This window comes from Balaenoptera physalus (genome assembly GCF_965194825.1).
Source record: "Balaenoptera physalus genome assembly, chromosome: 18".
NCBI classification, from domain to species: Eukaryota; Metazoa; Chordata; class Mammalia; order Artiodactyla; family Balaenopteridae; genus Balaenoptera; species Balaenoptera physalus.
In genome coordinates this window covers 48,356,460-48,382,881 of record NC_138899.1, presented here as the reverse complement: position 1 = coordinate 48,382,881, position 26,422 = coordinate 48,356,460, and the positions used below count along the sequence as shown (strand labels likewise).

The following is a 26,422-nucleotide window of genomic DNA, read 5'->3' as shown; positions in this document are numbered from 1 at the left end:
CCGCATTTTTTAGTATAAGGCTAAGCATGGGGCCAGTGCTATTATATAAGAAAACGCACAAAAAACTATTCCTTCATGGTTCCTACTTCTTTACCACTAGTCACTATTTCTAAAGATATTAAATAGTTGATATATTTTGAATGTTTCATATATAATAAAATAATATTTTCTATAATAGAAAAATATATTTATTTTTATATTTAAATTTTACCAAATTAATTTAAATGTACCTCCTTATTAATAAGGAAAGACTGTGGGGAGTGAATTTGGTATAAGTTGATAACTATGATGATGATGATGATCATTTTGTGGTTTTGAGGGTGTTCTGGAAGAGGTTAAGGTATTGAATCAAATAATGTCTCCATGGATTCTTTTTATTATTGCCCATGATGTGTTGGAAATTTGTTGGGTACCATTCATAAGTGCATACAGTTCTTTTAATCCAGAGAAGACAAATGGTATCTGTTCACTAATTTCAGTCCATTAGTCTGATCTAACCTAGAGTAAACATTTCAAGTTAATCAGATGACAGCAAACATTTATTACATTCAGTAACCCAATGTTTATTGAATACTCTGTGTATGTGTGTTTTAACTCATTTAATCTTTCAAGGATTCCTGTTAGTGTGGTCCATTAGGAGATAATGAGGGTCAGAAGCTAAGTAGCTCTTCCAGGAACACACCGCTAATGAAAGGTAGAGCCAGAATTCAAACCTGGATGTATAACTTCCAAGTCCATACTGTTGACCACCAAGCTCTGTGACTAGATGGGTAGGAAAAGGATGAAATAAGGTGCCTGCCTTTAAGCACCTCACAGTGTGAAGGGAGAAATAGGTGGATGTATACACAAATGATATCAATGTGGTACACTAAGAACTGGAGAAAATGGATATTACAAAATGGCATGTGAGCACAGAGACAGGAGGCAGCAGTTGTATCTGGGTAAATCAAGTGAGGGTTCACAGATGTGAAATCTGAGACACAAAGGAAAAGAAGGGTATTCAAGGCTAAGAGCATTGTAAGTAAAGAGCCACTAAAGAGGAAAAGACATTGCACATTATGGAAATCATGCAAAGTTTGGCATTGGGGTAAAGATGCTTGTGGCAGGAGTATTGGAATTAAATACAACAATACTCTGAATTTACTCTATTGAATAACTGAATATTAAAATAGTCTGTAAGGATCAGGGAGCATAAGCTAAAGGTTAAGTGACTAAGACAGTACTTATGACTTGCTAAGTTTTAAGCTAGGTCTATTTGTCTAGTTATTTTAATTACTTTGTCAGCATCCTTCAGAACACATCCTTTCTGTAGATTTTTTGTTTCAGGTCAACAACTTCGTGTGCATTTCAGCTAATGCCTCATTATTATGCTAACTGTATTTTCTTTGTTGAAACTCTATATTACAGTGTGTTACTATATATGGCAGGCTATGATTTGGCCTTACTGAACTTTGGGTCATTACCAGTAGCTTCAGATTGAACAGGGTTATTTTGAGGTCATACGCTGATGCTACAAAGGATTGAATTATTTATGACTTTAATATTCACCCGTGTTACTAGCGTAAGATCCAATATACCACTTACTATTATCTGTCAACAAAACACTGCATCTGTTTCATTTGTTGATGACTGATAAAACAAAGCAGTTTGAATTGCTGCTTTGAACTCCACATGGGTTGAATTTCTGCCCCAGGTATTTCAATAATAATAACGATGATATTTGTAATAAATATTTAAGAATTTATTAAAAATAATAATATTGTGTCTGATACTAATTAGCACCAATCATAATGAATGCATAAAATTAAACATATATATCAATATCTATGTGTGTATACATATAATTTTATTGTATTATTATATTACTATTTTTATTTTTGCATAATAGAGATTGAGTGGCAGAAATAGGTAATTTCTTCAAACACTAGCTATAAGCCCAGCTGCATTTCTGTAAAAAATCAGAATTTGGTATAAAACATATTTTAAAAAGATTATAAATGAGAATATTTCTATCTCATTTGACCACTTTTCCCCTTATATTTCTTAGATTCAGCAAAACTTAAGAAAAATGGATATTAGTTATTGTGAAAGAAGAGGTAGAAGAAGAAATATTTTATAAAACTAAAATTCCTCTTTTTAAGTGGCACCCCAAAAATAAATATATTGATAATTTTACAGAATTAAACCTTAGAGATGGAAGGCAGTTTAGAGTTCAATTTTAATCATTTAAAAATATTTTTTTCAAAACTGTCAACATCAAAACATTCTCTCTGAGCATTAACCCTGAAATGAGTTTTCATTACCTCACAGTAGTTTTTTTTTTTTGTAAGAATCAGGTGGTGCAGGGCATTTCTGGGGACAGCACTAGGAAATGAAACATCTTAAAGTCTTATTTTTCCCAAGGGACAATGTTATATCTGGGGGTTGCTTTACTGACAAAAACTTAGCATAAAATAAATCACAGATATGTCCAATAATATAGCATAAAAGCAAATATTGAGTCATGGTGCAGACTAGAGGAAATGATGCAAAAAAGTTCCTGTCACATAGTAGGCAATCCATACATGTTAGTATCTCATATCCCAGGTTCTGGTTACTTTGGCTGCCTCACAGGCTACTCCAAAACTTAATGGCTTAAAATAATAATAATCACCTATTCTCTCTTAAAGTTCTGAAACCACACAACTCCGATGGGATTCGAACCCAGTGAAAACTCAGATGGAACTTGAACCCATGGGCCGGGACTTGAACCTATTGTCCTTTAGTTCAACTTGCTCACCTGGTGTCAGGACTTAACTGAAGCTCAGGTTCTTTATGTCTCGTCGCAGAAAGAATTCAGTGAGAGACAAAGTGCTAGGTAAGAAGTGGACTTATTTAGAGAGATACACATTCCATAGACAGAATGCGGACAGTCTCAAAAGGCAAGTGTGACCCCAGGGCACATGGTCGTCTTGGAAAGTGAGAGTGGGCATGGGAGAAACACACTCCACGGACAGCATGTGAGCCATCTCAGAAAGCGAGAGGCCCCAAAACTTGGCGTGGTTAGTTTTTATGGGCTGGGTAATTCCATAGGCTAATAAGTGGGAGGATTATTCCAACTATTTTGGAGAAAGGGAGGAGATTTCCAGGATTTGGGCCCTGCCCACTTTTTGGCCTTTTTATGATTAGCCTTGGAACTGTCATGGCCCCTGTGGGTGTGTCATTTAGCATGGTAGTGCATTACAGTGAGCATCTAATGAGACTCAAAGTCTACTGGATGTCAAATCTTTCACCGTCTTGGGCCTAGTTTATCCTTAATGGCTATGTCATTCTTTTAAAGGTTGTGCCCTGCCCCCTTCCCTCCTGTTTCAGTTCCTGTGGGTCAGGAAGCAGAAATCAGACATAGCACCATTGGCTCAACTGTTCTCTTCTCCATGATGTCTGAAGCCTCAGCTGGAAGAGCCAAAGCCTGAAGGCTGAATCATGTGAAGGCTTATTCACTCATATATCTGGAAGTTGCTGGGGATTACTGATGGAGGGTCTAACTAGGGCTGTTGGCCAGAACACCTACACGTGCCCTCTCTGTGTGGCCTGAGTTTCTTCACAATATGATGGTTGGGGTGTAAGGGCACATAAGATAGATAGGGAGATATTGAGAGAGGTGGAGATACTACACTGAACTTGTTTTGCTTTTTATGATCTAGTCTCAGAGATCAAGCAGCCTTACTTCTGCTACATTTGAATGGTCAAGGAAGTTACAGGCAGTCAAAAGGAGGAAGAATCAATTCCACCTGTCAGTGGAGGCATGTGAGTGCCACACTGTAAGAAGAGCATATGGCATGGGTATATATTGGTGCAGTCATCTTTGAAAAAAACAATTTGCCAACCTATCAATAATCTGAAATAATAAAATTACACTTGAAATCATCAGGAATTAGGAGGGTCTGGAGGACTTTAAAATCCAATTATTCGGAAATCAAACCCTCTAAAGAAAAAACAGAGTCCCAGAGAAATAAATTATCTGAGTGGGGCCATTCAACTGGTTATTCTAGTGTTAGGAGTTTAACCCAGGATTGTTGAATCTCAATTCTATAGTAATTTATCATATAAATATTATCCCATAAAATGTGTCTGTTTGTCCACTGATTAGAAAAATGGGCTTAATGTATTTAAAACTATCCATCTGTGTAAAAAACTACAATTCTTATATATGAGAAAACTAGATTATTGAAACTAATATTGGAGGAGAATGTTTCCCAGCTGGGGTTAAAAACTGTAGATGTGTTTGATAAACAGGCTGACTCATGACCTCTCTGACATCTACTTGCATGAGCGAGAGGTACGGGGTTTCAGCAAGACAGGAGAGTGGAGGGGACAATGCAGTGTCTGTTCCTCAACCCTGTTCTGTGCAGTTTCTTGTTTGAGCTTTAGGGAATCTGAGGGCTGAAGCAACTGCTGTTTCAAAAGGAAAGTGTAAGACCTACTGAGTAAGCAGAGCTTCTCTGGGTCCCAGGTGCCCCAAGTGCAACCAGGATTTGGAGAGGGGCAGTCCCCACTTTACGCAGAGGACGTGGTGGTGGGAACACATTGCGATTTGGCATGTTGAGGTTTTGCTGGTTTGGGGTCAGTAATAAACAATCTCCTAGGCAGAGAAACGGAGAAAAAGAGAGGTCATGGGATGATTATAATATCCAAGTACTTTCCCCTAGTGGGTTTCGAGCCAGTGGACGAAACAAGAGGCTAGAACAGAAGACAGTGGAGGAATGTTGCTGCCCAAGTGTTACACAGCTCCTGAGGAGTCTTTGCAAAACTAGAATTTGTTATTTGCTGCGGTGGCAATAAGTAATGCGTTAAGCCCCCTGTAGTTAAGAGTGATAGTAAAATTGGTGTAGAGATGCTAATGTAGATGCATTTGAACCTGCTGGCAGATAAGGTCCTTGAAAATTTGGATCACACTAATAAACTATCTATAATTAACATTTAATTAGCAATAATTTTATTTGACTTCTTAGAATTTTGAAGGATATTTGGAGGAATGATTTCGATAACTTATGTCTAAAAAATGAACTGTTACCTTCTCTTCCATTCACTCTGAGCCAAGCAGAAGTTTTATAAAATTACTCCATTTACTACCCTTTTCAAAAACATTTACTGAAGCACCTATTTGAAAGTATCATTATATGCTTTTTTGTTGCTGAAATTTAGAGATCCAAAACCTCTTCAATCTGGTTGTCCCATTTATTGTTTTATACTTTGCAAGGGTTAAAAAAAAAAGTAAAAGAAAAGAAAAAAGAAAAAATCTACCATATGAACAGGATAATCACATGGAAGGCGTTGTTTGGATCAGTGCTACAGAAAGAGTGACAGGAATGTAGGGAGGAAAATAAGTAACTGATCGCTGGCACCAAGGTTATGATTAAGGATTTCACAGAGCGGGGGAAGATGTTTAACACAATGTAGTTTTTCCTAATTTTAGTCGTTTACATGCCACCCTCAAAATTCTGCCATATCCACATGCTTCCAGTATTTTTGTTTGCTTAACATAAGTTTTTGAACAGAGCCACTGTTAAAAATCTTATGTGTATTCAGACAGGAAACTTTACCCACTACTATAAATAGAAAACCAAAATAATTTGCCATAAACAGAGACTATAAAAAATAAACACAAAGAAAACAAAGCAATGTTATTATAGTTAGAAGTTGTCATCTACAGAAGATTTTGACCTTAAGGCCTGCTATCTTTTTTGTTAAAAATGGAGGATGGCAAGTGTTAGAGGGATGTTAGAAACACTTGCTCCGAACTGATACCTTCTCTTTGAGGCCATGAGACAAACTGAAAGAGAATTGGAAAGGGTATAACTTTCCTCTACGTGATTGGTTTAATAAATATTTACTAAGTTGATGTTATTTAATATCATGTTCACAAACATGATAGAGATGTTTATCATAGAAACAGAAATTTCATGATAGAAATCTAGAAATGTTCTCCATCTCCACTTGTCCCATATTTTGGGAATGGTGTATTGGTTAAGAGGGTGGTTTGAGTGCCGGATAGACATGGATGTAAATCCCAGCTTTGTCATTTAATGGCACAGCTATCATGGAAAGGTAATTTTACTACTATAATCCTGTTTTCTCATTTGTATTTAAGCAAACATTTAGCACAGTCAATAAATTTTGTTGTAATGATAATGAAGCTGCTCATAAGGTAAAAATGTACAGGATGTGCTAAGGAAGGGACTATAGATATATTTCTATTGTTTTATTAAGGCATTGTCTACAGGTTGGTTGTCAAGCAAATCCATTCTGACTTCAGTTCATTTGTTTTAAAAATCCATCCATATTGTTTGTCCTCTTAGCATCATAGTCCTTCTAGCAATCTGACTTACTAATAGCTCCTCTATTTCTCTGCTACTTCCTCTTTCTCCTACCTTTTACTGTGATTTTTCCTTAGGCTCAATCTTTGAGCCTCTTCTCAGTCTATACATTATTCCTCAGAAGCCTGGTCATTTATAAGGCTTTAACAATCTCTTGTAAGAAGATGACTCCAAAAATCAGTATCTCCAAATCTGCCCTTCAGCTGTTTACAGCCCAATTACTACTTGATATTTGGCACATCTTGTCACTTTAGATTAGACATGACTGAAGTCAGCACATCCGTTTCATCCTCCTCTCCTTGTCAAGGATCCCACCATTTTCCAGTTTATGAGTGTGAGGCCTAACTGCATGTGCTTTGGAGTCAGAATACTAAGGTATCTTGGCTCTACCATTTACTAATTTAACTGAAAACTACTCATCAACAAGATCCATATATATACTTGGTCAAAACTTCCCAATACTTCAAGAAAAGTGAATGCTGGAAGAAATAGTCTGTAAAGAAATGTAGATAAAATACTGTTTACATTGAATTTCATTACTTAACTGACCATTCTAAAGGGAGGATTTATCATCAGACACTGAAAGACTACAAAGACTTTTTGGGGAGCATTTTCACTTCTCTTTAAAAACATATCATCCTGTGAACTGTATCAGATCACATTGTGAACATAAAATACATATGGTGTCTTTCCTAAATAGTTTAAAAGGTAAGTTCAATGGCTCTAAGGAATATGGCAACATTTAGTACTTGAAGGGCATTAAATGAAATAACCAAAATATGTGCAATCTAATTTTGTGATATGAAAGCAAAACAGGCTAATTCCTCTTTAACATACTTATGAAACTTGCTCATGTTGAAAAGTTGTTGGAAAGTGACTGCCAATGATTTTTATTTAAATGAGTGATTATTGGAAAACTGAAAGTTATCCAGAAGATACATTAAAATTGTGATGATTTATTTTATAAGTGGGTGCAACTAGTATTCTTTTAAATGGAAGGTTCTTTGGGTAATTTAAAATATAATACATGACGAAACAGTGATTTCTATACAGTTAGAAGGAATACAGCTGTGGTAGATATCTTTTGGAGTGTCTGCTTGGGTAAATATCCCCTTAGTTACCTGCTTCTTTCATGTGGTAGTCCTCTAGCAGTTCTGTGTGAAATGTGACCCCATCCTCTGACCATCTTGGTTGAACTTGTGGTGGGCTTCTTACCCATGCCATGCCATGCCATGGCATGCCAGAGTGCTTTTCCTGAAATTTCCCTTTGGGGTCAAGAGTGAGAGTTAATCTCTCTGGGGCCTGGAACTGTAATATGTAAACTCAGGAGTTAAGGACATATGCTGTCATGCAAATTAGGAAGTAAGGAAAAAGAAAGAAAGAAGTTATGCATGGAACAGCAGAGATGTAGAGACAAAATTTTGCCTGGGAATCCAGTGGCTTTCAGCTATTGCTTTCAGTCCTTCTTAAGGTCTGCTACTTCTCTGCTCATGGGTTGAATAGAATCCCCTCTGTCTTTATACATACATTCTATTTTCCCTTAGGTGTGATTGAAACCAAAGAGCCCTAAGACAACTCCTACTGCATGTTCTGCACTTTCAGTGGTATATCAAAACTACATTAATACAGCTATGGAAATGTTTAGTGAAATATAATATATTTGAAGTACTCAGTGATTTATAGGAAATGATTACATAAAAAGGTTATGTAGAATACCTAGGTTAAGTAAAGTATTAAACTAGAAAAATAGTATTTCAAATATATAAATATAATTCATGATACCCATAACAAAGAGAAATAGCATAATCAGAAATATAAAATATATGTCATAAGAAGTGTTGCAATGTATTAGATGATAAAATCCTTAACAAGGGTAGATAGAAGAATCTTCAAATTGTTACAGCTACCAACAGTATTGCATGTATATGTAAAACTCTAAGATTCCATAGAATAAAAGATGCCATATAAATTCACTCTGCCATATACTTACTGGTTCTTATAAAAGTAACACTGTATTGCAAAATATGTATATATTTAAAAAGGACATAAAATCCTCCTCCTATAACCACCTAGAGAGCTATACTAGTAACATTCATGCATATGCCCTTTCAATCTTTTTCTTCACTTACAACTCATGTTGCTGTATTTGTGTCTAATAATGCTCATATAATGCAAAATAATTGTATTATTTTGTAATAACTGACAAAAACCACAGTGATCACCTAAAATATTCAACTTACTAAGTAAAACAACTTGTTTCTCCCCTAAACGGTTAGAAGGAAAACTCTACGAGGGCAGAGATTCCATTTTCTTAATCACTGTATCTCCCCACGCTTAGCCCCTAAGTAAATTTTTGTTAAAGGATATTTGCATAAATAGACAATCAACAGTTACATTCAAGGACACACATAAAATACATAGCACAAAATCAAATTCCTTAAAAATTAGTCATTTTAATAATGAAAACATGGATTCATAATATTACACATAAGATCTCAGGTTTGGTTTGATATCTTCATAGCACTTGCTACAATTGTAACTAAGTAACTGCATATAATTAATTTAATGTTTTTATCCTCAGATAGACTATAAACCTCAAAGGCAGGGCTCACGACTGCTAATCTCACCTGCAGTGCCTGGCACAGTGGTTGGCTCATAGTGTGGGCTCAAAAAATCCCTGTTGAATGAATGAATGGCTTACTCATCTAGTCTCATGGTTCCTAAACCTTCTTTTTAATTGTTGAATCCTTTATTCAAATTAAAGCAGATAAAAGAAGTGCTGTTCTGCTTTGAGGGGGCTTAGGGCCTTAGACTCCAGCTTGCTGCCCCTTTTCCTTGCCACATACTGTGGTTCTTCAGGCAGCAAGTGGAGCCACTAGGGCTCCTTAGAAAATCCTTTGTGAACCACTGAACCAGTCTAACTGCTTGGATTCTTTTCTGTAATATTCGTACCAATTAATCATCTAACGGAAGTTTGAATCGTCTAACTCTGGGGAACTCACTCTGTTCTAAGACTGCCTGTTTCCTTGTTGGACTGCCTCTAGATTAGGATTCTTTATTAAATTAAGCTGAAATCTTTTCTTTAGTCCTTAGGACTATCATCTGGGATTGACAAGGACAAGTCTATTTTCTTCCACATTTCAAATTTCTAAGGTCACTATTATAGTCTTTTTATTTGCCCTCCTTTCCCCATTATTTTTTCTTGTTATTTTTATACTGATTATATGTTCATTATATTAACAACATAAAACAATATACTGTAGAAAATGAAAGTGTATTACATATATTATTTTAAAGTATCATGTAATACAACAGTGTTACAACTTGCTTTTTTGAGATATTTAAAATGCAACCAAAAGTATAAATAATAATTTTAAAACATCCATATTCTTACTACTCAAGGAACAGTAACTAATATATTGTCATAATTGCTTCTATTCCTTTTAAAGGAATAAACCTTACCAACAAAGCAAAATTCCTCTCTGGCAACTTCCCTCAGATGTATTCCCTTTCTTCCCCACTTCAACCAGTATTCTGAGTTTGTTGGGTATCCTTCAAATGTAATTTCATCCTTCTACAGTGCATTTGTGTGCACCTATACATCCAAACATAAATATATCTATGCTGTCCAGTACGTAGCCAGTGTGGGTATTTAAATTTAAATTAATTAAAATAATGTTTTAAAAATCAGTTCTTCTATTGCACTAACCATATTCCAAGTGCTCAGTAGCCACATGTGACTAGCAGCTATTATATTAGACAGTGCAGATATAGAACACGTCCATCATTGCACAGAGCTCTGTTGTAATATATATATTTTAGTATGTGCGTTTAAAATTTCACATAAGGTAAGTATCCTGAGTATGTTTATCAAGCTGCTCTTTTTTTAAAAAAAAAACTTGGCATTATGTTGTCAGGATCCACCCAAACTGACATGTAGGAGGTCTAGTGTATTTATTTAAACTGGCATAGATCATTCTATTTTTTGGTAGAAAAAAACATATATAACACTTTTTAAAACTCATTTCTCCCCAATTGGACATTGGAGTTGTTTTCATTCTTCTAGTTTAAACAATGCATCAATGAACATTTTTCTCTGGAATACGTATCTAAAAATGAAAATGCTCAATCATAAGGTATGCACCTTTTCGGTTTTGCCAGATATTGCCAAAATACTCTCCCAAGTGGTTGTATTGACTTTACTCCTATGAGCAGTGCACTAAAAATTTCCCCATATCCTTGCCAACGTTTGATTATTGTCTACTAGTTTTTACCATTGGGTTGGTGAAAACGGAGTTTTATTGATATCCCATTGTTTTAATTGTCATTTTGTGCTTATTGATGTGGTTAAACATTTTCACATATTTACTGAATACTTAGATTTTATTTTTGTATATTGCCTATACACATACTTTGCCCATTTCTCTATGGCAATTTTGCCTTTTTCTTAATGATTTGTAGTAATTCATCACATTAAAACTTGCTTTTATTTTTTTACTCCACATATGTATCTCACTAATATATCTTAGTCAGTTCATAGTGATCTGTTAAATTTTTTTCTTTCTTTTTTTTTTGGTAATGTCTACAATGGTACCCATTATAACTTATTTAAATATTTCCCTATTGATAGACACTTTATCTTCCGGATTTTGTTTTTGTTTTTTTTTGTGGTGTTACTGCACCACATTGACTACCACAGCCATTAATCTTGCTCACTGAATAGTTCTGGCTCTCCACCTACTGGCTCCTTGTGTTTGACTTCCTGTGTTGTCATATGTCCAGTCCTGGCAGAGCATTTAATTTCCAGTGTGAGATCCTCCAGAGTCTTCTTTTCTCCTACTGCTTCAATCAGCAATGTTCCAGATGGTTAGTGCTTTGTCAGGGTCCTGGAGTGAGAATGATCAAGGCCTTTTTCCCCACTCTCCAGACATCCACATTAGACATATAACATGAAAGAAAAATAAACATGTTTTGATCACGAATCACTAATATTTTGTGGTTGTTTATTGTCATGGCATAACCCAGACTCTCCTGATGGCCACCTATTTCTTGTACTCAGTCGTTAAGAAACTTCTTCTTCTTTTTTTTTTTGAAAGGAAATGAGGTTCATTTTACATAGAATTCTACGAGTCAAACAATCTTTAGAGGTCAGCTATTTCAATCCTCTGCCTACTAAATCATTTCCTAAATCATGAGTTCTAGAACCATGACAAATGGGTTAACAGCAAATTCCCTGGTCTTTAGTTTGTGGAACCCCACTCCTTTTATTGATCTTTTCATGAGTTGATGGACATTTTGATTATTTTTTCCACTTATTGGCTAATATGAATAATGCTATGAACATCCATGTACAAGTTTTTGTGTGGACATGTTTCCTTTTCTCTTGGGTATACATACCTAGAAGTATATATGAATTGCTGAGTCATATGAAAACTCTGTTAAGTTTTTGAGACCTGCCAAACTGCTTTCCAAAGTGGTTACATGATTTTACATTCCCACTGGCAATGTACGAAGGTTCAAATTTCTCCATGTCCTCACCAACACTTGTCATTGTCCTTCATCTTTTTAACCATAGCCATTCTAGTGGGTGTGAAGTATCTCATGTGCTTTTGATTTGTATTTCCCTAGTGACTAATGATGTTGAGTACCTTTTCATTAACTTATTGGCCATTTGTATGTCTCCTTTGAAGAAATATCTGTTTAAATGCGTTGCCTATTTTTAACTGAGTTGTCTTTTTATTATTGAATTATAAGAGTCTTTATATATTCTTGATACAAACCCCTATTTTCTCCCTTTCTGTAAATTGTCTTTTCACTGTCTTGATGATCTTCGAGTCACAAAAGTTTTAAATTTTGATGAAGTCTGACTTATCTAATTTTTCTTTTTTTCAATTGTGTTTTGGATGTCATATCTATTGCCTAACCCATGGTCATGAAGATTTGCTTTTACATTTTCTTTTAGGAGTATTATATTTTTAGCCCTGCATTTAAATCTATAATCAGTTTTGAAATAATTTTTATATATGATGTTAAAAGGGGTCCGACTTTATTATTTTGCATGTGAATACCCAGTTGTCCCAGCACCATTTGTTGAAAAGATTCTCTTCCCTTTCTTAAAACTGAAAATAGTTTTTTCCTGTTGACAGGCTTCTAGGACATTTCCTGAAAAGCTCAGCAGTTCTTCAAAGCTCCCTAGCATTGGCTCATCTAAGTTATTCACAGGTTATTTTAGTATTCTCTGGGTTGTAAATGGCTTAAGGTCAAAAGATTTAATGTGCCTCTGAGGGGCTAGGTACTCTTATAATACCACTTTTTAAATTGTGGTTTTTACCTCCTCATCCATAGTCTTCTATCATTTTCAATCTGAGAAACTTTTCCTTCACTGAAACGAAAGGGGCAAAACATAGTTGAATGGATTTTCAGTCTCTCTTCTGTTAATTTATACCATTGACTCCAATACATTTAACTCCTCCTTTTTGTCCTCTTGTACCTAACAAAGCGCTTTTGTCATCCTTAGGCTCTCCCCCAGCTTTCAGTTCATTGTAGACTTTATATTTTCTGTAAATCAATGATTCATCTTATTAAAAATGGAAATATAATTTTTTGTCTAGTCAGCTCCTACCATATCCCATGGCACTAACTTATCAATACAGAACATAATTCCAATTTAAAATTTTTGATGTGAAAGAAGTTAGTATAATCCATGCTTTTTTCCTTAAATTTTTATTTTGAAAAGTTTCAAACTTAGATAAAATTTTTAAAAATATATAATGAGCACCCGACCCTCCAATCAGATTCACCCATTTTAAACATTCTGCCACATTTACCTTCTTCCTCTCGTTCGTGTATATATATATATATATATATATATATATATATATATATATATATATATACATACACACACATATATATAATAATAAGTTGTAGACACAACTCTTCAGCCATAAATGTTTGACATAAAATTTCTAACATTAAGGACAATATTATCACATCTAAGAAAATTATAATTCCATTGTACTATCCGATATCTAGTCCATTTAAATTTGTGCATTTGGCCACAAAAATCTCTCCTCCTTTTCCTTCCCCTTATTCTTTTAAAATCCAGGGTTGCATGTTGTTGTCATGTCTCTTTACTCTCTTTAATCTGGAAGAATTTTTTTTTTTTTTTTTTTTTTTTTTTTTTAGTTGCATTGGCTCATTTGAACAGCCCAGGCCAGGTTTCTTGTAGAAGATGCCACATTCTAGATTTATTTGCCTGTTTCCTTATGTTTTACTTGTTCCAATAGCTCCTACATATCTCAGCCTTGGCACTACTGACATCTTGGATCAGGTGGCTATCCTGCTCATTGCAGGATGTTTAATAGAATCCCCCTCTCACCAGGTTGTGACAACCAAAATGTCTCCACACATGCCAAATGTGCCCAGGGGATGGGGGTGGAGGGTGGGGTAGGGATCCACCTCCTGGTTGTGAACTACTGTCTAGAAGCTTGCTTAAATTCAGGTTAAACAATTTTGGAAAGAATATTTCTCAGATGACATGTATTTCTAATAGCATTGTATCACTAAGCACATAATATCAGATTGTGCCATTAGTGATTCTAGCCTTGATCACTTATTTAAGGCAATGATTTTTTTTCTTTAAAGTAAAGGTATGTTTTTCCCTTTTGTAAGAAGTAAGTTATGGCTTGATACTTTGAGACCATGTGAAGATTCTATACTCCTACAATCTTTCACCCAGTACCTTTTAGCATTCTCTGATGGACTCTGTCTGAATCAATTGAGATTGACTTGGAATATGGTGATTTTCTAATTCAATTATTTGTTCCACATTTATTCTCTGCTATTTCTTTGAAAGAAAAGTTTCATCCTCCTTCCTTTTATTTATTTTTACTGGCACTCTGAATTCTTGCATTTTCTTTATCCTTTTTTAAAAATTCAATTATTGTAATTATTCTTTTTGATGCTCATATTATCCCAAATTCCTCCAGTGGGAATCTTCGACCCATTCTTTAAAGCATTTCTTGAAGTAAGGGAATTTAGTGTTTTGTGGAGCATTTTATTAAAGTTATTTTAAGTACCACACAATGGTAAATTCTTATTGTACACACTACATATGAGACCAAATGTGTAAAGGCTTCACATTTAACCAGCAAAGAATTCTGATGATTGGGACAACATATTACTTTCATAGTTAACAAGTTACACTAGTTGAAAAATGCAATTGGTAAGAGAAAATTCCACAACCAATAAAAATTATTAGCAATTTAAATTTGAGTCATCTATTTAGCTTCAGAATGGTAAATCTTTTCCTGACTCCTGGATATTTTGAATGGTGCCTATAAGTTGAAATACACATGTAGTATATCAATGGACTAAACATTGTATACTACTGCAAAATGTAGGGACAAGGATATAGTTATTTCTGATTCTAAAAGTGCTTGGAAACATGTTTCATTAAAATCAGTATCTAAGCAACGTGCTTGGACACACATTTCAGTAGCATCACAGCTAAGCAAAGCATCGTGAAAAAAATTTGCATTAAGGAATTTAACTCCACCCAGTGTAATTATCCTCTTCCTTCTGTAACTGTCAGTTTCCTCCCCAGTCCCAGGAGCGACTCTGCCCAATTCCGCAGTCTCTGCTCTAAATCCACGTTGGTGATAATGAAACAGATGAAGCAGCCCCGCTATAGGGTTGAAGGTTTTAACAGTCTTCCCAAGTGACTTGGCACGTGGGACCAGAGCCACTCGATTGGATGTTTCTCCCCAGCAGCCACAAGACTGGAAAACCGTGGCGGGTGGAGCAAACTCTCAGGGAGCGTCTCCCGGGCCCAGCGCCCCTTCCGCCTGTTCCTCCGATTGGCTGGCGTGAGTCTTGGCCGCCCAATCGCGTTGGAGTGTCTCCTGCGTTACTCGGCGTCGCCGCCACGCAGGCCCACTCGGAAGCCGCCTCTACGCTTCAGTCCCCCGGAGAGCCAGAGAAGGGCACCGGGAAGCGGCGGGTGGGAACTGGGCCTGGCAGTGCCCGTGCCAATATCAGAGGGCCGTGCCGGGACCTGGACGGGCACAGTGGGAGAGCGACAGGAAAAACTAGCACCGACAGAACTCCCCGATTTTCCCATATCCCTTAAGTGCAGGTTTTCCCTGGGTTGACCCATTCACTTTTATTGTAGTGTGGGACCTGGACAGTCCGATTTAGCTGTGGGGAGTCGGAAAAATCCGATTATATGTCTTTTCTTTGTATCCGGGCAGATCGAAAAAGGGAGCAAATGGAGCGAATTTTCATAAGAAAGTAAACTTTTCTCCTGTGTGGAGTGGACTGGGAACACCCCTCCTTTGACTTTCCCTGTACGAAATGTGGCCTTATTAGTGCTTAACTGGAAGCGCTTTTCCGCCACCGCCCGAGCGTCTCAGCTCTAGCGCTGTCCTGCCCTCTCGGAAGTGGCCGCCTGTGGGCGCTGGAAACGCGGCCTTACTTTCTGCTGTACAAAGAACCGCCCCACTAGTTTCCACGGTGTGCAACTCAGAAAAGTGACCCCGAAAGAAAAGCAACCGGCCTTCGGCGGAGAGGCCGCGCCGTGCTCTTTACCGACAAACTTGGCCCGACCTGCAGGCCTCTGCCTGTCCTAGGCGGATCGCCGCTGTCGGCGCGCCACAGCCTTACAGCCTCACGCCAGGCCGGCCCCTGCGGCCGCTCGGAAAACGCGGCGAGCGGAACCCGCACGCGGAAGCGCCGGGCGCACTGAGCATGCCCAGTTGCAGAGCCGACCAGAGGAGTTTTTTTCTTTTCTTTTCTTTTTTCTTTTTCTTTTTCTTTTTTTTTTTTTTTTTTGGTCTCAAGCAGCAGGCCTTCTCCCCACCCCCACCCGAGCCCCCCACCACCCCCGGCCTAAGCAGCTACCATGGCCGAGGTCCCCGGCGCGGTGTTGTCCCAGGCGGGTTGGTAAGTGGCGAGTCCCATCGGCCGCGGGCGCGGGCCGGGCCGGAGTAGGGTTGGGGTTGGGGCGGTGGGGTGCGTGTCGGGGTAGGCGGAGGCCGCCGCCCACCCCCGGCCTCTCCCCGGGCCCTCCGGGCCGGCTCCGCCCCCGGCGCCACGCGGAGCCGAGCGAGTCCCCCAGCTCCCCTCGGCGTGGCGGCGCGGCCTGGGCCCCGGGAGGCGGGCGGCGCGCCGGGGAGAGGCCGGGGGCCGCGGGCAGGGCGGCGGGGCGGGCGGCGACGCAGGCCCGAGCCGAGCCGCGCGGGCGGACCCTCAGCGCCACCGCGCCGCTCCGGGGGTTGTTGCCGCGGCTGGACGAGGGGAGGCGAGGGCTGGAGAACGGAGTGCGGCGGAGAGGGACGAGCGCGGCCGGAGCCCGCGGGCCCGCGGGAAGTTGAGGGCAGAGCACAGCCCGGGTTGTTGCCGGCCGCGTCTCCGTCCTCCTTATTCCAAAGTACAGGACGGAGCAGGGGAAAGCCGCCCTCTGCGGCAGACACACAACTTCTGAAGCTGAGAATGACCACATTAACTCGTGTGGATGCTCCGTAGAACTTTTCTTGAAAGGATGACGGTGTTCGGATTTTTAAAGACATGTTAAGATTTTAGGATCTGAAAACAATAAAAAAATTATGCGAATTAAGCAGTTTGTGCAACTTCGGCCATTAGGGTTGTAAGCATCCAGTTTAATTTACTAACACTTTAACAGGCCTGCATGGGCACAGTCTGGGATGAAGGGTGGGAAGGAGGTTGAAAAAGATTTGCTCCTGCTCTCTGGAAGTTCACTATCTTAGCGAAAAGAGGAGAAGGAGGCATTAAAACAACAAACACAAAAACGGGAAATTGTGGTAAACTGTACAGAGGTGCAGGCAAATGTGGTATGGAATTGGAGAGGAAGGAGAGTTAATTTCCTAGAGAAGTGGGCTTTGGGAGATGGTGAGGAAAAGGCTTTGTAGATACAGAGCCGCTGGAGATGAGGCACAGAGGTAGGAAAGTGCCTATTGGTTTGCAGAATTGATATTAGATCCCTATGGTTCCTGGAAGTAGAAGGGTGTCCAATGAAGATTAAGACCTTAAAAGTTTGTGGCCAGGATATGGAGCCTACAAGTACCTAAAGGATGGATTTGATTTTGTGAATGAAATTTTTGATTAGAGGGCTGTAACACCTGTGTTTTGAAGACGCTGTTCCTGGCTCTACTGGCACCTCATTTTACAGGTGAAGAGATTGAGGCACAAAATTGTTAGGTAACTTTCCAAAATAAATGACAACTGGAAAGTGGTGGAGTTGAACGGTGAGCACAGAGGGGCTGGTTCCAGCTCTGGTGCTTTTAACTGTTACTGTTTTGACAGTTTTTGCTTAGAACACTCTTGGCATAACAAACTGTAGCGTTAAAAACTTTTTCAGTTTTATTTTTGTTCTTCTAACTGGAATTTCTACATTCAGTTTCTTTACCTCACAACGCTGTCTTGAAAAATCTTTGATCACTCTTTCTGAGTTTTTCCCCATTCTTCGTTTGATTAAGCCTTAGTTCTTCAAACTAGTTGTATGAATTCGTTTACAGTCTTTTACTGCTTTCCAACATGATCCCACCTGTGTTAGAAAGGCCAGTCTCAATATTTTGATTCCAAACACATACTAAATTGTTCTTTGGACTCTAAGATCCTTAAGGGTGGGTAAACTGCATCTTATGTTTTTGTATATCTGTAATGCCAGGGAGCTCACTACCTTGTAGGTTCTTTTTTTTTTTGAATTTTTGAATTTTATTTAATTTATTTTTTTATACAGCAGGTTCTTATTAGTTACCCATTTTATACATATTAGTGTATATATGTCAATCCCAATCTCCCAATTCATCCCACCACCGCACCCCCGCCCCTGCCACTTTCCCCCTTGGTGTCCATACGTTTGTTCTCTACATCTGTGTCTCTATTTCTGTCCTGCAAACCAGTCCATCTGTACCATTTTTCTAGGTTCCACATATATGCATTAATATACGATATTTGTTTTTCTCTTTCTGACTTATTTCTGTATGACAGTCTCTAGATCCATCCATGTACCTGCAAATGACCCAGTTTCATTCCTTTTTATGGCTGAGTAATATTCCATTGTATATATGTACCATATCTTTATCCATTCATCTGTCGATGGGCATTTAGATTCTTTCCATGGCCTGGCTATTGTAAATAGTGCTGCAGTGAACATTGGGGTGCATGTGTCTTTTTGAATTATGGTTTTCTCTGGGTATATGCCCAGTAGTGGGATTGCTGGGTCATATGGTAATTCTATTTTTAGTTTTTTAAGGAACCTCCATACTGTTCTCCATAGTGGCTGTATCAATTTACATTCCCACCAACAGTGCAAGAGGGTTCCCTTTTCTTCACATCCTCTCCAGAATTTGTTGTTTGTAGATTTTCTGATGATGCCCATTCTAACTGGTGTGAGGTGATACCTCATTGTAGTTTTGATTTGCATTTCTCTAATAATTAGTGATGTTGAGCAGCTTTTCATGTGCCTCTTGGCCATCTGTATGTCTTCTTTGGAGAAAGGTGTATTTAGGTTTTCTGCCCATTTTTGGATTGGGTTCTTTGTTTTTTTAATATTGAGCTGCAGGTGCTGTTTATATGTTTTGGAGATTAATCCTTTGTCCATTGATTCCTTTGCAAATATTTTCTGCCATTCTGAGGGTTGTCTTTTCGTCTGGTTTGTAATTTGCTTTGCAAAAGCTTTTAAGTTTCATTAGGTCCCATTTGTTTATTTTTGTTTTTATTTCCATTACTCTAGGAGGTGGATCAAAAAAGATCTTGCTGTGATTTATGTCAAAGAGTGTTCTGCCTAAGTTTTCCTCTAAGAGTTTTATAGTGTTCAGTCTTACATTTAGGTCTGTAATCCATTTTGAGTTTATTTTTATGTATGGTGTTAGGGAGTGTTCTGATTTCATTCTTTTACATGTAGCTGTCCAGTTTTCCCAGCACCACTTATTGAAGAGACTGTCTTTTCTCCATTGTATATCCTTGCCTCCTTTGTCATAGATTAGTTGACCATAGGTGAGTGAGTTTATCTCTGGGCTTTCTATCCTGTTCCATTGATCTATATTTCTGTTTTTGTGCCAGTACCATATTGTCTTGATTACTGTAGGTTTGTAGTACAGTCTGAAGTCAGGGAGTCTGATTCCTCCAGCTCTGTTTTTTTTCCATAAGACTGCTTTGGCTATTCAGGGTCATTTGTATCTCCATACAAATTTTAAGGTGTTTTTGTTCTAGTTCTGTAAAAAATGCCATTGATAATTTGATAGGGATTGCATTGAATCTGTAGATTGTTTTGGGTAGTATAGTCATTTTCACACTATTGATTCTTCCAATCCAGGAACATGGTATATCTCTCCATCTATTGGTATCATCTTTAATTTCTTTCATCACAGTCTTTTTTTTTTTTTTGAAAGGGGTCTGGAAGGAAGCCACCTGTTTGTTGATGATGGTTACTTGCAGGGAGGCTCTGGGAGCTGGGCAGGGGAAGTAATGGTGAAGGGGACTTCATGTTCTGTTCTGGATTGTCTGAATCTTTTTTTTTTTTTTTTTTAATTTTTATTTATTTATTTATGGCTGTGTTGGGTCTTCGTTTCTGTGCGAGGGCTTTCTCTAGTTGCAACAAGCGGGGGCCACTCTTCATCATGGTGCGTGGGCCTCTCACTATCGCGGCCTCTCTTGTTGTGGAGCACAGGCTCCAGACGCGCAGGCTCAGTAATTGTGGCTCACGGGCCTAGTTGCTCCGTGGCATGTGGGATCTTCCCAGACCAGGGCTCGAACCCGTGTCCCCTGCATTGGCAGGCAGGTTCTCAACCACTGTGCCACCAGGGAAGCCCTCATCACTGTCTTATAGTTTTCTGCATACAGGTCTTTTGTCTCCCTGGGTAGGTTTATTCCTAGGTATTTTATTCTTTTTGTTGCAGTGGTAAATGGGAGTGTTTCCTAAATTTCTCTTTCAGATTTTTCATCATTAGTGTATAGGAATGCAAGACATTTCTGTGCATTAATTTTGTATCCTGCAACTTTACCAGATTAATTGATTAGCTCTAGTAGTTTTCTGGTGGCATGTTTAGGATTCTCTATGTATAGTATTATGTCATCTGCAAACAGTGACAGTTTTACTTCTTTTCCAATTTGTATTCCTTTTATTTCTTTTTCTGCTCTGATTGCTGTGGCTAGGACTTCCAAAACTCTGTTGAATAATAGTTGCGAGAGTGGACATCCTTGTCTTGTTCCTGATCTTAGAGAAAATGGTTTCAGTTTTTCACCATTGAGAATGATGTTTGCTGTGGGTTTGTCGTATATGGCCTTTATTATGTTGAGGTAGGTTCCCTCTATGCCCACTTTCTGGAGAGTTTTTATCATAAATGGGTGTTGAATTTTGTCAAAAGCTTTCTCTGCATCTATTGAGATGATCATATGGTTTTTATTCTTCAGTTTGTTAATATGGTGTATCACATGGATTGATTTGCGTATCATGAAGAATCCTTGCATCCCTGGGTTAAATCCCACTTGATCATGGTGTATGAGCCTTTTAATGTGTTGTTGGATTCTGTTTGCTAGTATTTTGTTGAGGATTTTTACATCTATATTCATCAGTGATATTGGTCTGTAATTTTCTTTTTTTGTAGTATCTTTGTCTGGTTTTGGTATCCGGGTGATGGTGGCCTCATAGAATGAGTTTGGGAGTGTTCCTTCCTCTGCAATTTTTTGGAAGAGTTTGAGAAGGACGGGTTTAACTCTTCTCTAAATGTTTGATAGAATTCACCTGTGAAGCCATCTGGTCCTGGACTTTTCTTTGTTGAAAGATATTTAATCACAGTTTCAATTTCATTACTTGTGATTGGTCTGTTCATAGTTTCTTTTTCTTCATGGTTCAGTCTTGGAAGGTTATACCTTTCTAAGAATTTGTCCATTTCTTCCAGGTTGTCCATTTTATTGGCAAAGAGTTGCTTGTAGTAGTCTCTTAGGATGCTTTGTATTTCTGCAGTGTCCATTGTAACTTCTTTTTCATTTTTAATTTTATTGATTTGAGTCCTCTCCCTCTTTTTCTTAATGAGTCTGGCTAATGGTTTATCATTTTGGTTATCTTCTCAAAGAACCAGCTTTTAGTTTTATTGATCTTTGCTGTTGTTTTCTTTGTTTCTATTTCATTTATTTCTGCTCTGATCTTCATGATTTCTTTCCTTCTGCTAATTTTGGGTTTTGTTTCTCCTTTCTCTAGTTCCTTTAGGTGTAAGGTTAGGTTGCTTATTTGAAATTTTTCTTGTTTCTTGAGGTAGGCTTGTATAGCTATAAACTTCCCTCTTAGATCTGCTTTTGCTGCATCCAGTAGGTTTTGGATCGTCGTGTTTTCGTTGTCATTTGTCTCTAGGTATTTTTTGATTTCCTCTTTGATTTCTTCAGTGATCTTTTGGTTATTTAGTAACGTATTGTTTAGCCTCCATGTGTTTTTGTTCTTTACGTTTTTTTCCCCTGTAATTGATTTCTAATCTCATAGCATTGTGGTCAGAAAAGAAGATGCTTGATATGATTTCAGTTCTCTTAAATTTGCTGAGGCTTGATTTGTGACCCAAGATGTGATCTATCCTGGAGAATGTTCCGTGTGCACTTGAGAAGAAAGTGTAGTCTGCTGTTTTTGGATGGAATGTCCTATAAATATCAATTAAATCTATCTGGTCTATTGTGTCATTTAAAGTTTCTGTTTCCTTATTAGTTTTCTGTTTGGATGATCTGTCCATTGGTGTAAGTGAGGTGTTACAGTTCCCCACTATTATTGTGTTACTGTCCATTTCTTCTTTTACAGCTGTTAGCAGTTGCCTTATGTATTGAGCTGCTCCTATGTCGGGTGCATATGTATTTACAATTGTTATATCTTCTTCTTGGATTGATCCCTTGATCATTATGTAGTGTCCTTCCTTGTCTCTTGTAACATTCTTTATTTTTAAGTCTATTTTATCTGATATGAGTATTGCTATTCCAGCTTTCTTTTGATTTCCATTTGCATGGAATATATTTTTCCATCCCCTCACTTTCAGTCTGTATGTGTCCCTAGGTCTGAAGTGGGTCTCTTGTGGACAGCATATATATGGGTCTTGTTTTTGTACCCATTCAACGAACCTGTGTCTTTTGGTTGGAGCATTTAATCCGTTTATGTTTAAGATAATTATCGACATGTATGTTCCTATTACCATTTTTTAATTGTTATGGGTTTGTGTTTTGTAGGTCCTTTTCTTCTCTTGTGTTTCCCACTTAGAGAAGTTCCTTTAGCATTTGTTGTAGAGCTGGTTTGGTGGTGCTGAATTCTCTTAGCTTTTGCTTGTCTGTAATGCTTTTGGTTTCTCTGTTGGATCTGACTGAGATCCTTGCCGTGTAGAGTAATCATGGTTGTAGGTTCTTCCCTTTCATCAGTTTAAATATATCCTGCCACTCCCTTTTGGCTTGTAGAGTTTCTTCTGAGAAATCAGCTGTTAACCTTATGGGGAGTTCCCTTGTATGTTATTTGTCATTTTTCCCTTGCTGCTTTCAATAATTTTTCTTTGTCTTTAATTTTTGCCACTTTGATTACTATGTGTCTTGGTGTATTTCTCCTTGGGTTTATCCTTCCTGGGACTCTCTGCGCTTCCTGGACTTGGGTGGCTATTTCCTTTCCCATGTTAGGGAAGTTTTCGACTATAATCTCTTCAAATATTTTCTCTGGTCCTTTCTCTCTCTCTTCTCCTTCTGGGACCCCTATAATGCGAATGTTGTTGCGTTTAATGTTGTCCCAGAGGTCTCTTAGGGTGTCTTCATTTCTTTTCATTCTTTTTTCTTTATTCTGTTCCATGGCAGTGAATTCCACCATTCTGTCTTACAGGTCACTTACCCGTTGTTCTGCCTCAGGTATTCTACTGTTGATTCCTTGTACTGTATTTTTCAGTTCAGTTGTGTTGTTCATCTTTGTTTGCTCTTTAATTCTTCTAGTTCTTTATTAAACATTTCTTGCATCTTCTCGATCTTTGTCTCCATTCGTTTTCCGAGGTCCTGGATCATCTTCACTTATCATTACTCTGAATTATTTTTCTGGAAGGTTGCTTATCTCCACCTTATTTAGTTGTTTTTCTGGGGTTGTATCTTGTTCTTTCATCTGGTACATAGCCCTCTGCTTTTTCATCTTGTCTGTCTTTCTGTGAATGTGGTTTTTTTTTCCACAGGCTGCAGGATTGTAGTTCTTCTTGCTTCTGCTGTCTGTTCTCTGCTTGATGAGGCTACCTAAGAGGCTTGTGCAGGTTTCCTGATGGGAGGGACTGGTGGTGGGTAGAGCTAGGTGTTGCTCTGGTGGGCAGAGCTCAGTAAAACTTTAATCTGCTTGTCTGCTGATGGGTGGGGCTGGGTTCCCTCCCTGTTGGTGGTTTTGCCTGAGGCGACCCAACACTGGAGCCTACCTGGGCTCTTTGGTGGGGCTAATGGCGGACCCTGGGAGGGCTCACGCCAAGGGGTACTTCCCAGAACTTCTGCTGCCAGTGTCCTTGTCCTCACGGTGAGCCACAGCCACCCCCTGCCTCTGCAGGAGATCCTCCAGCACTAGCAGGTAGGTCTGGTTCAGTCTCCTATGGGGTCACTGCTCCTTCACCTGGGTCCCGATGTGCACACTACTTTGTGTGTGCCCTCCAAGAGTGGAGTCTCCTTTTCCCCCCATCTTGTCGAAGTCCTGCAATCAAATCCCGCTAGCCTTCAAAGTCTGATTCTCTAGGAATTCCTCCTCCTGTTGCTGGACCCCCAGGTTGGGAAGACTGATGTGGGGCTCAGAACCTTCACTCTAGTGGGTCGACTTCTGTGGTATAAGTGTTCTCCAGTTCGTGAGTCACCCACCCAGCAGTTATGGGATTTGACTTTATTGTGATTGTGACCCTCCTACCGTCTCATTGTGCCTTCTCCTTTGTCTTTGTATGTCCGGTATCTTTTTTGGTGAGTTCCAGTGTCTTCCTGTCAATGATTGTTCAGCAGTTAGTTGTGATTCCGGTGCTCTCACAAGAGGTTGTGAGTGCACGTCCTTCTACTCCGCCATCTTGAACCAATCTCCTACCTTGTATATTCTTAATAAAGTCTGATACAAATTGACCTTGGATGCCCCGTGCTCCCGCCAGTCAGAATTCTCTAACCAGGGTCTCTACCCAAGCTTAGTGTTCTTCCTGTCTTTGTTATTTTGTTATAAATCCTCAGCAATGTTATATTTTGGCATTTGCCACTTTGTGTTGCAATTTATTTGTTTACATGTTTCTTACTCCAGACTGTTCTTTTTGTGTGGCAGGGACTCATAAAGGCAGGAAGAACCTGTGGGGCTAACAAGACTATATATCTACAAGTTTGGGAGTAATTCCTGATGAGTCTTGAACCCACTAGACTTGTGAAGAAAACAAGAGGATGTCCTAGTCTTATCGGTGACTTGTATTATATCTTATATTTAAGTAGATATTTATTATGTTAACATACAGAATCTCAAAGGTGTATGCAGAGAAGAGTACTGGAAGGAGAATTTTTGACCATAGAGCAGCTTTGACCCACTCATTCCAGTTCTGACATCCTGAGTTTCCTTTGACTCTTGGGATTCTCTTTTATTGTCACTGACAAAATCATTTTTCTTAGTACTTAGTACTCACTTAATTACTTGAAGGACCTCAAAAGAAATAGATGCTAAAGCACTTAAACTATTATTGTCTGTTCTGTCAGCTTCACCTAAAATAGCAGGTTAGGGAAATATTTAGTGCTGAAAAGCTTATGTTTCTGAAAATGTGATCTTCATGGGGTGCAAATGATCTGTATAGACTGATCTGTATTCTAGTTTATGTTATTTTTTGAGTTCATTATTTTCTTTTAAGTCTTTAATCTTCATTATAACCCCCACAAAAATCTATATATTAAAATGTAACTCTCAATAGTAGCCACCTTGGAAGACTTTACAATAATGTTTTTTCTTAGTAGCCAGTAGCACAGAAGGTGTTAGATTTGCTGATCTGAACTGAAAAGTTCTAGAAACTTTTCCAGTATAGTGATTATGTTTAAATATTACAGAAAATTGTACATTGGTCCTTTGTAATGCTTACTTATGTGCATGGAATAACTACTTAGAGAAGATATTTGATTCTAGATTTGTCTGCATAACAGATTTACTTCACTCTTTGCCTTTTGTTTTTTCTCTTGAGATTTCCTTAAGGGTGAATTTTGTACTTCTACTAACCTTTTGGATTTTTTTTTTTCAAGCCTTTCAGAACTTTTTTTAATAGAAACATATTAAGGAAACATAATCAGCTGTGTTTAATTTTGAAAAAGTTTTTTTTTTTTTTTTTTTTATAGAATTAGTGATTGTATAGCTTAACTCCCTCAGTGTGCAAATAAGGAAGCTGAAACACTGGTATCAACAGTTTACTCAGAGATATAAGCGGCAGAACCATGAATACAGTCCAAATGTCTGGAATAAAGATTCAGTACTGATTTCCACCGAGTCCTGGTGACCATGTTTAATTTAAATTGTTGGTCAAATAAAACACATTTGAAAATTGGAAATTGAAAATTGGATTAAAGCATTTTTTGTGATGTGTAAATTTCCTTTCATGCTTATACTGAGGAGTGATGAAGTTGGAATCAAAGAAACCTTTACCTTTTGGTGGTTCACCTAATTGCTGATTAGGCTTATCTAAAAATCTGTTTAATTCTGTATTTTTTGAAGTCTAAGAATATCTGAAAAAATAAGGCACTATGTTGCATGTATTTGCCTTACCCAGCAGTTTTGAGTTGAAGACACCGTAAGGAAGCATTCGAAGTAGTGTGTTTCCATTTTATTCTGAAAGAACATATTTTCTTAGAAACCCTGGGTTTCTAACATCCGAAGTTTAACTTGGTTGTGCTTTGAGGTGCGTGTTTTTTTGTTTTTGTTTTTGTGGGTAGGGCGGAGTTGGAGGGGGAAGAGAGGGTGAACACAAAGGTCTTCTTCTTATCTTGTCCCCCTTGAATTTCACCTTCCCTTTTGGAGTTCTCTCTCCTTGATTACTGGTACTACCACCATACTGATATCCTCTGGCCCAAGTGTA

General features: G+C 38.3%; 1 protein-coding gene across 3 annotated transcripts in view; it reads left to right on the top strand.

Annotated features, from left to right (window-relative positions):
* The first annotated feature begins 15,310 nt into the window (after nt 1-15,310).
* The window catches only part of TDRD3 (tudor domain containing 3), a 223,456-nt gene continuing 212,344 nt past the window's right edge, over nt 15,311-26,422 (top strand). Inside the window, exon 1 of one of the 3 annotated variants that reach the window (XM_082435823.1) lies at nt 15,311-16,301. In XM_082435823.1, coding sequence (XP_082291949.1) covers nt 16,261-16,301 — 41 coding nt within the window. In that variant the 5' untranslated portion in view covers nt 15,311-16,260. The remainder of the gene's footprint in view (nt 16,302-26,422) is intronic. The other 2 variants (XM_082435825.1, XM_082435828.1) reach the window with 2 other exon arrangements.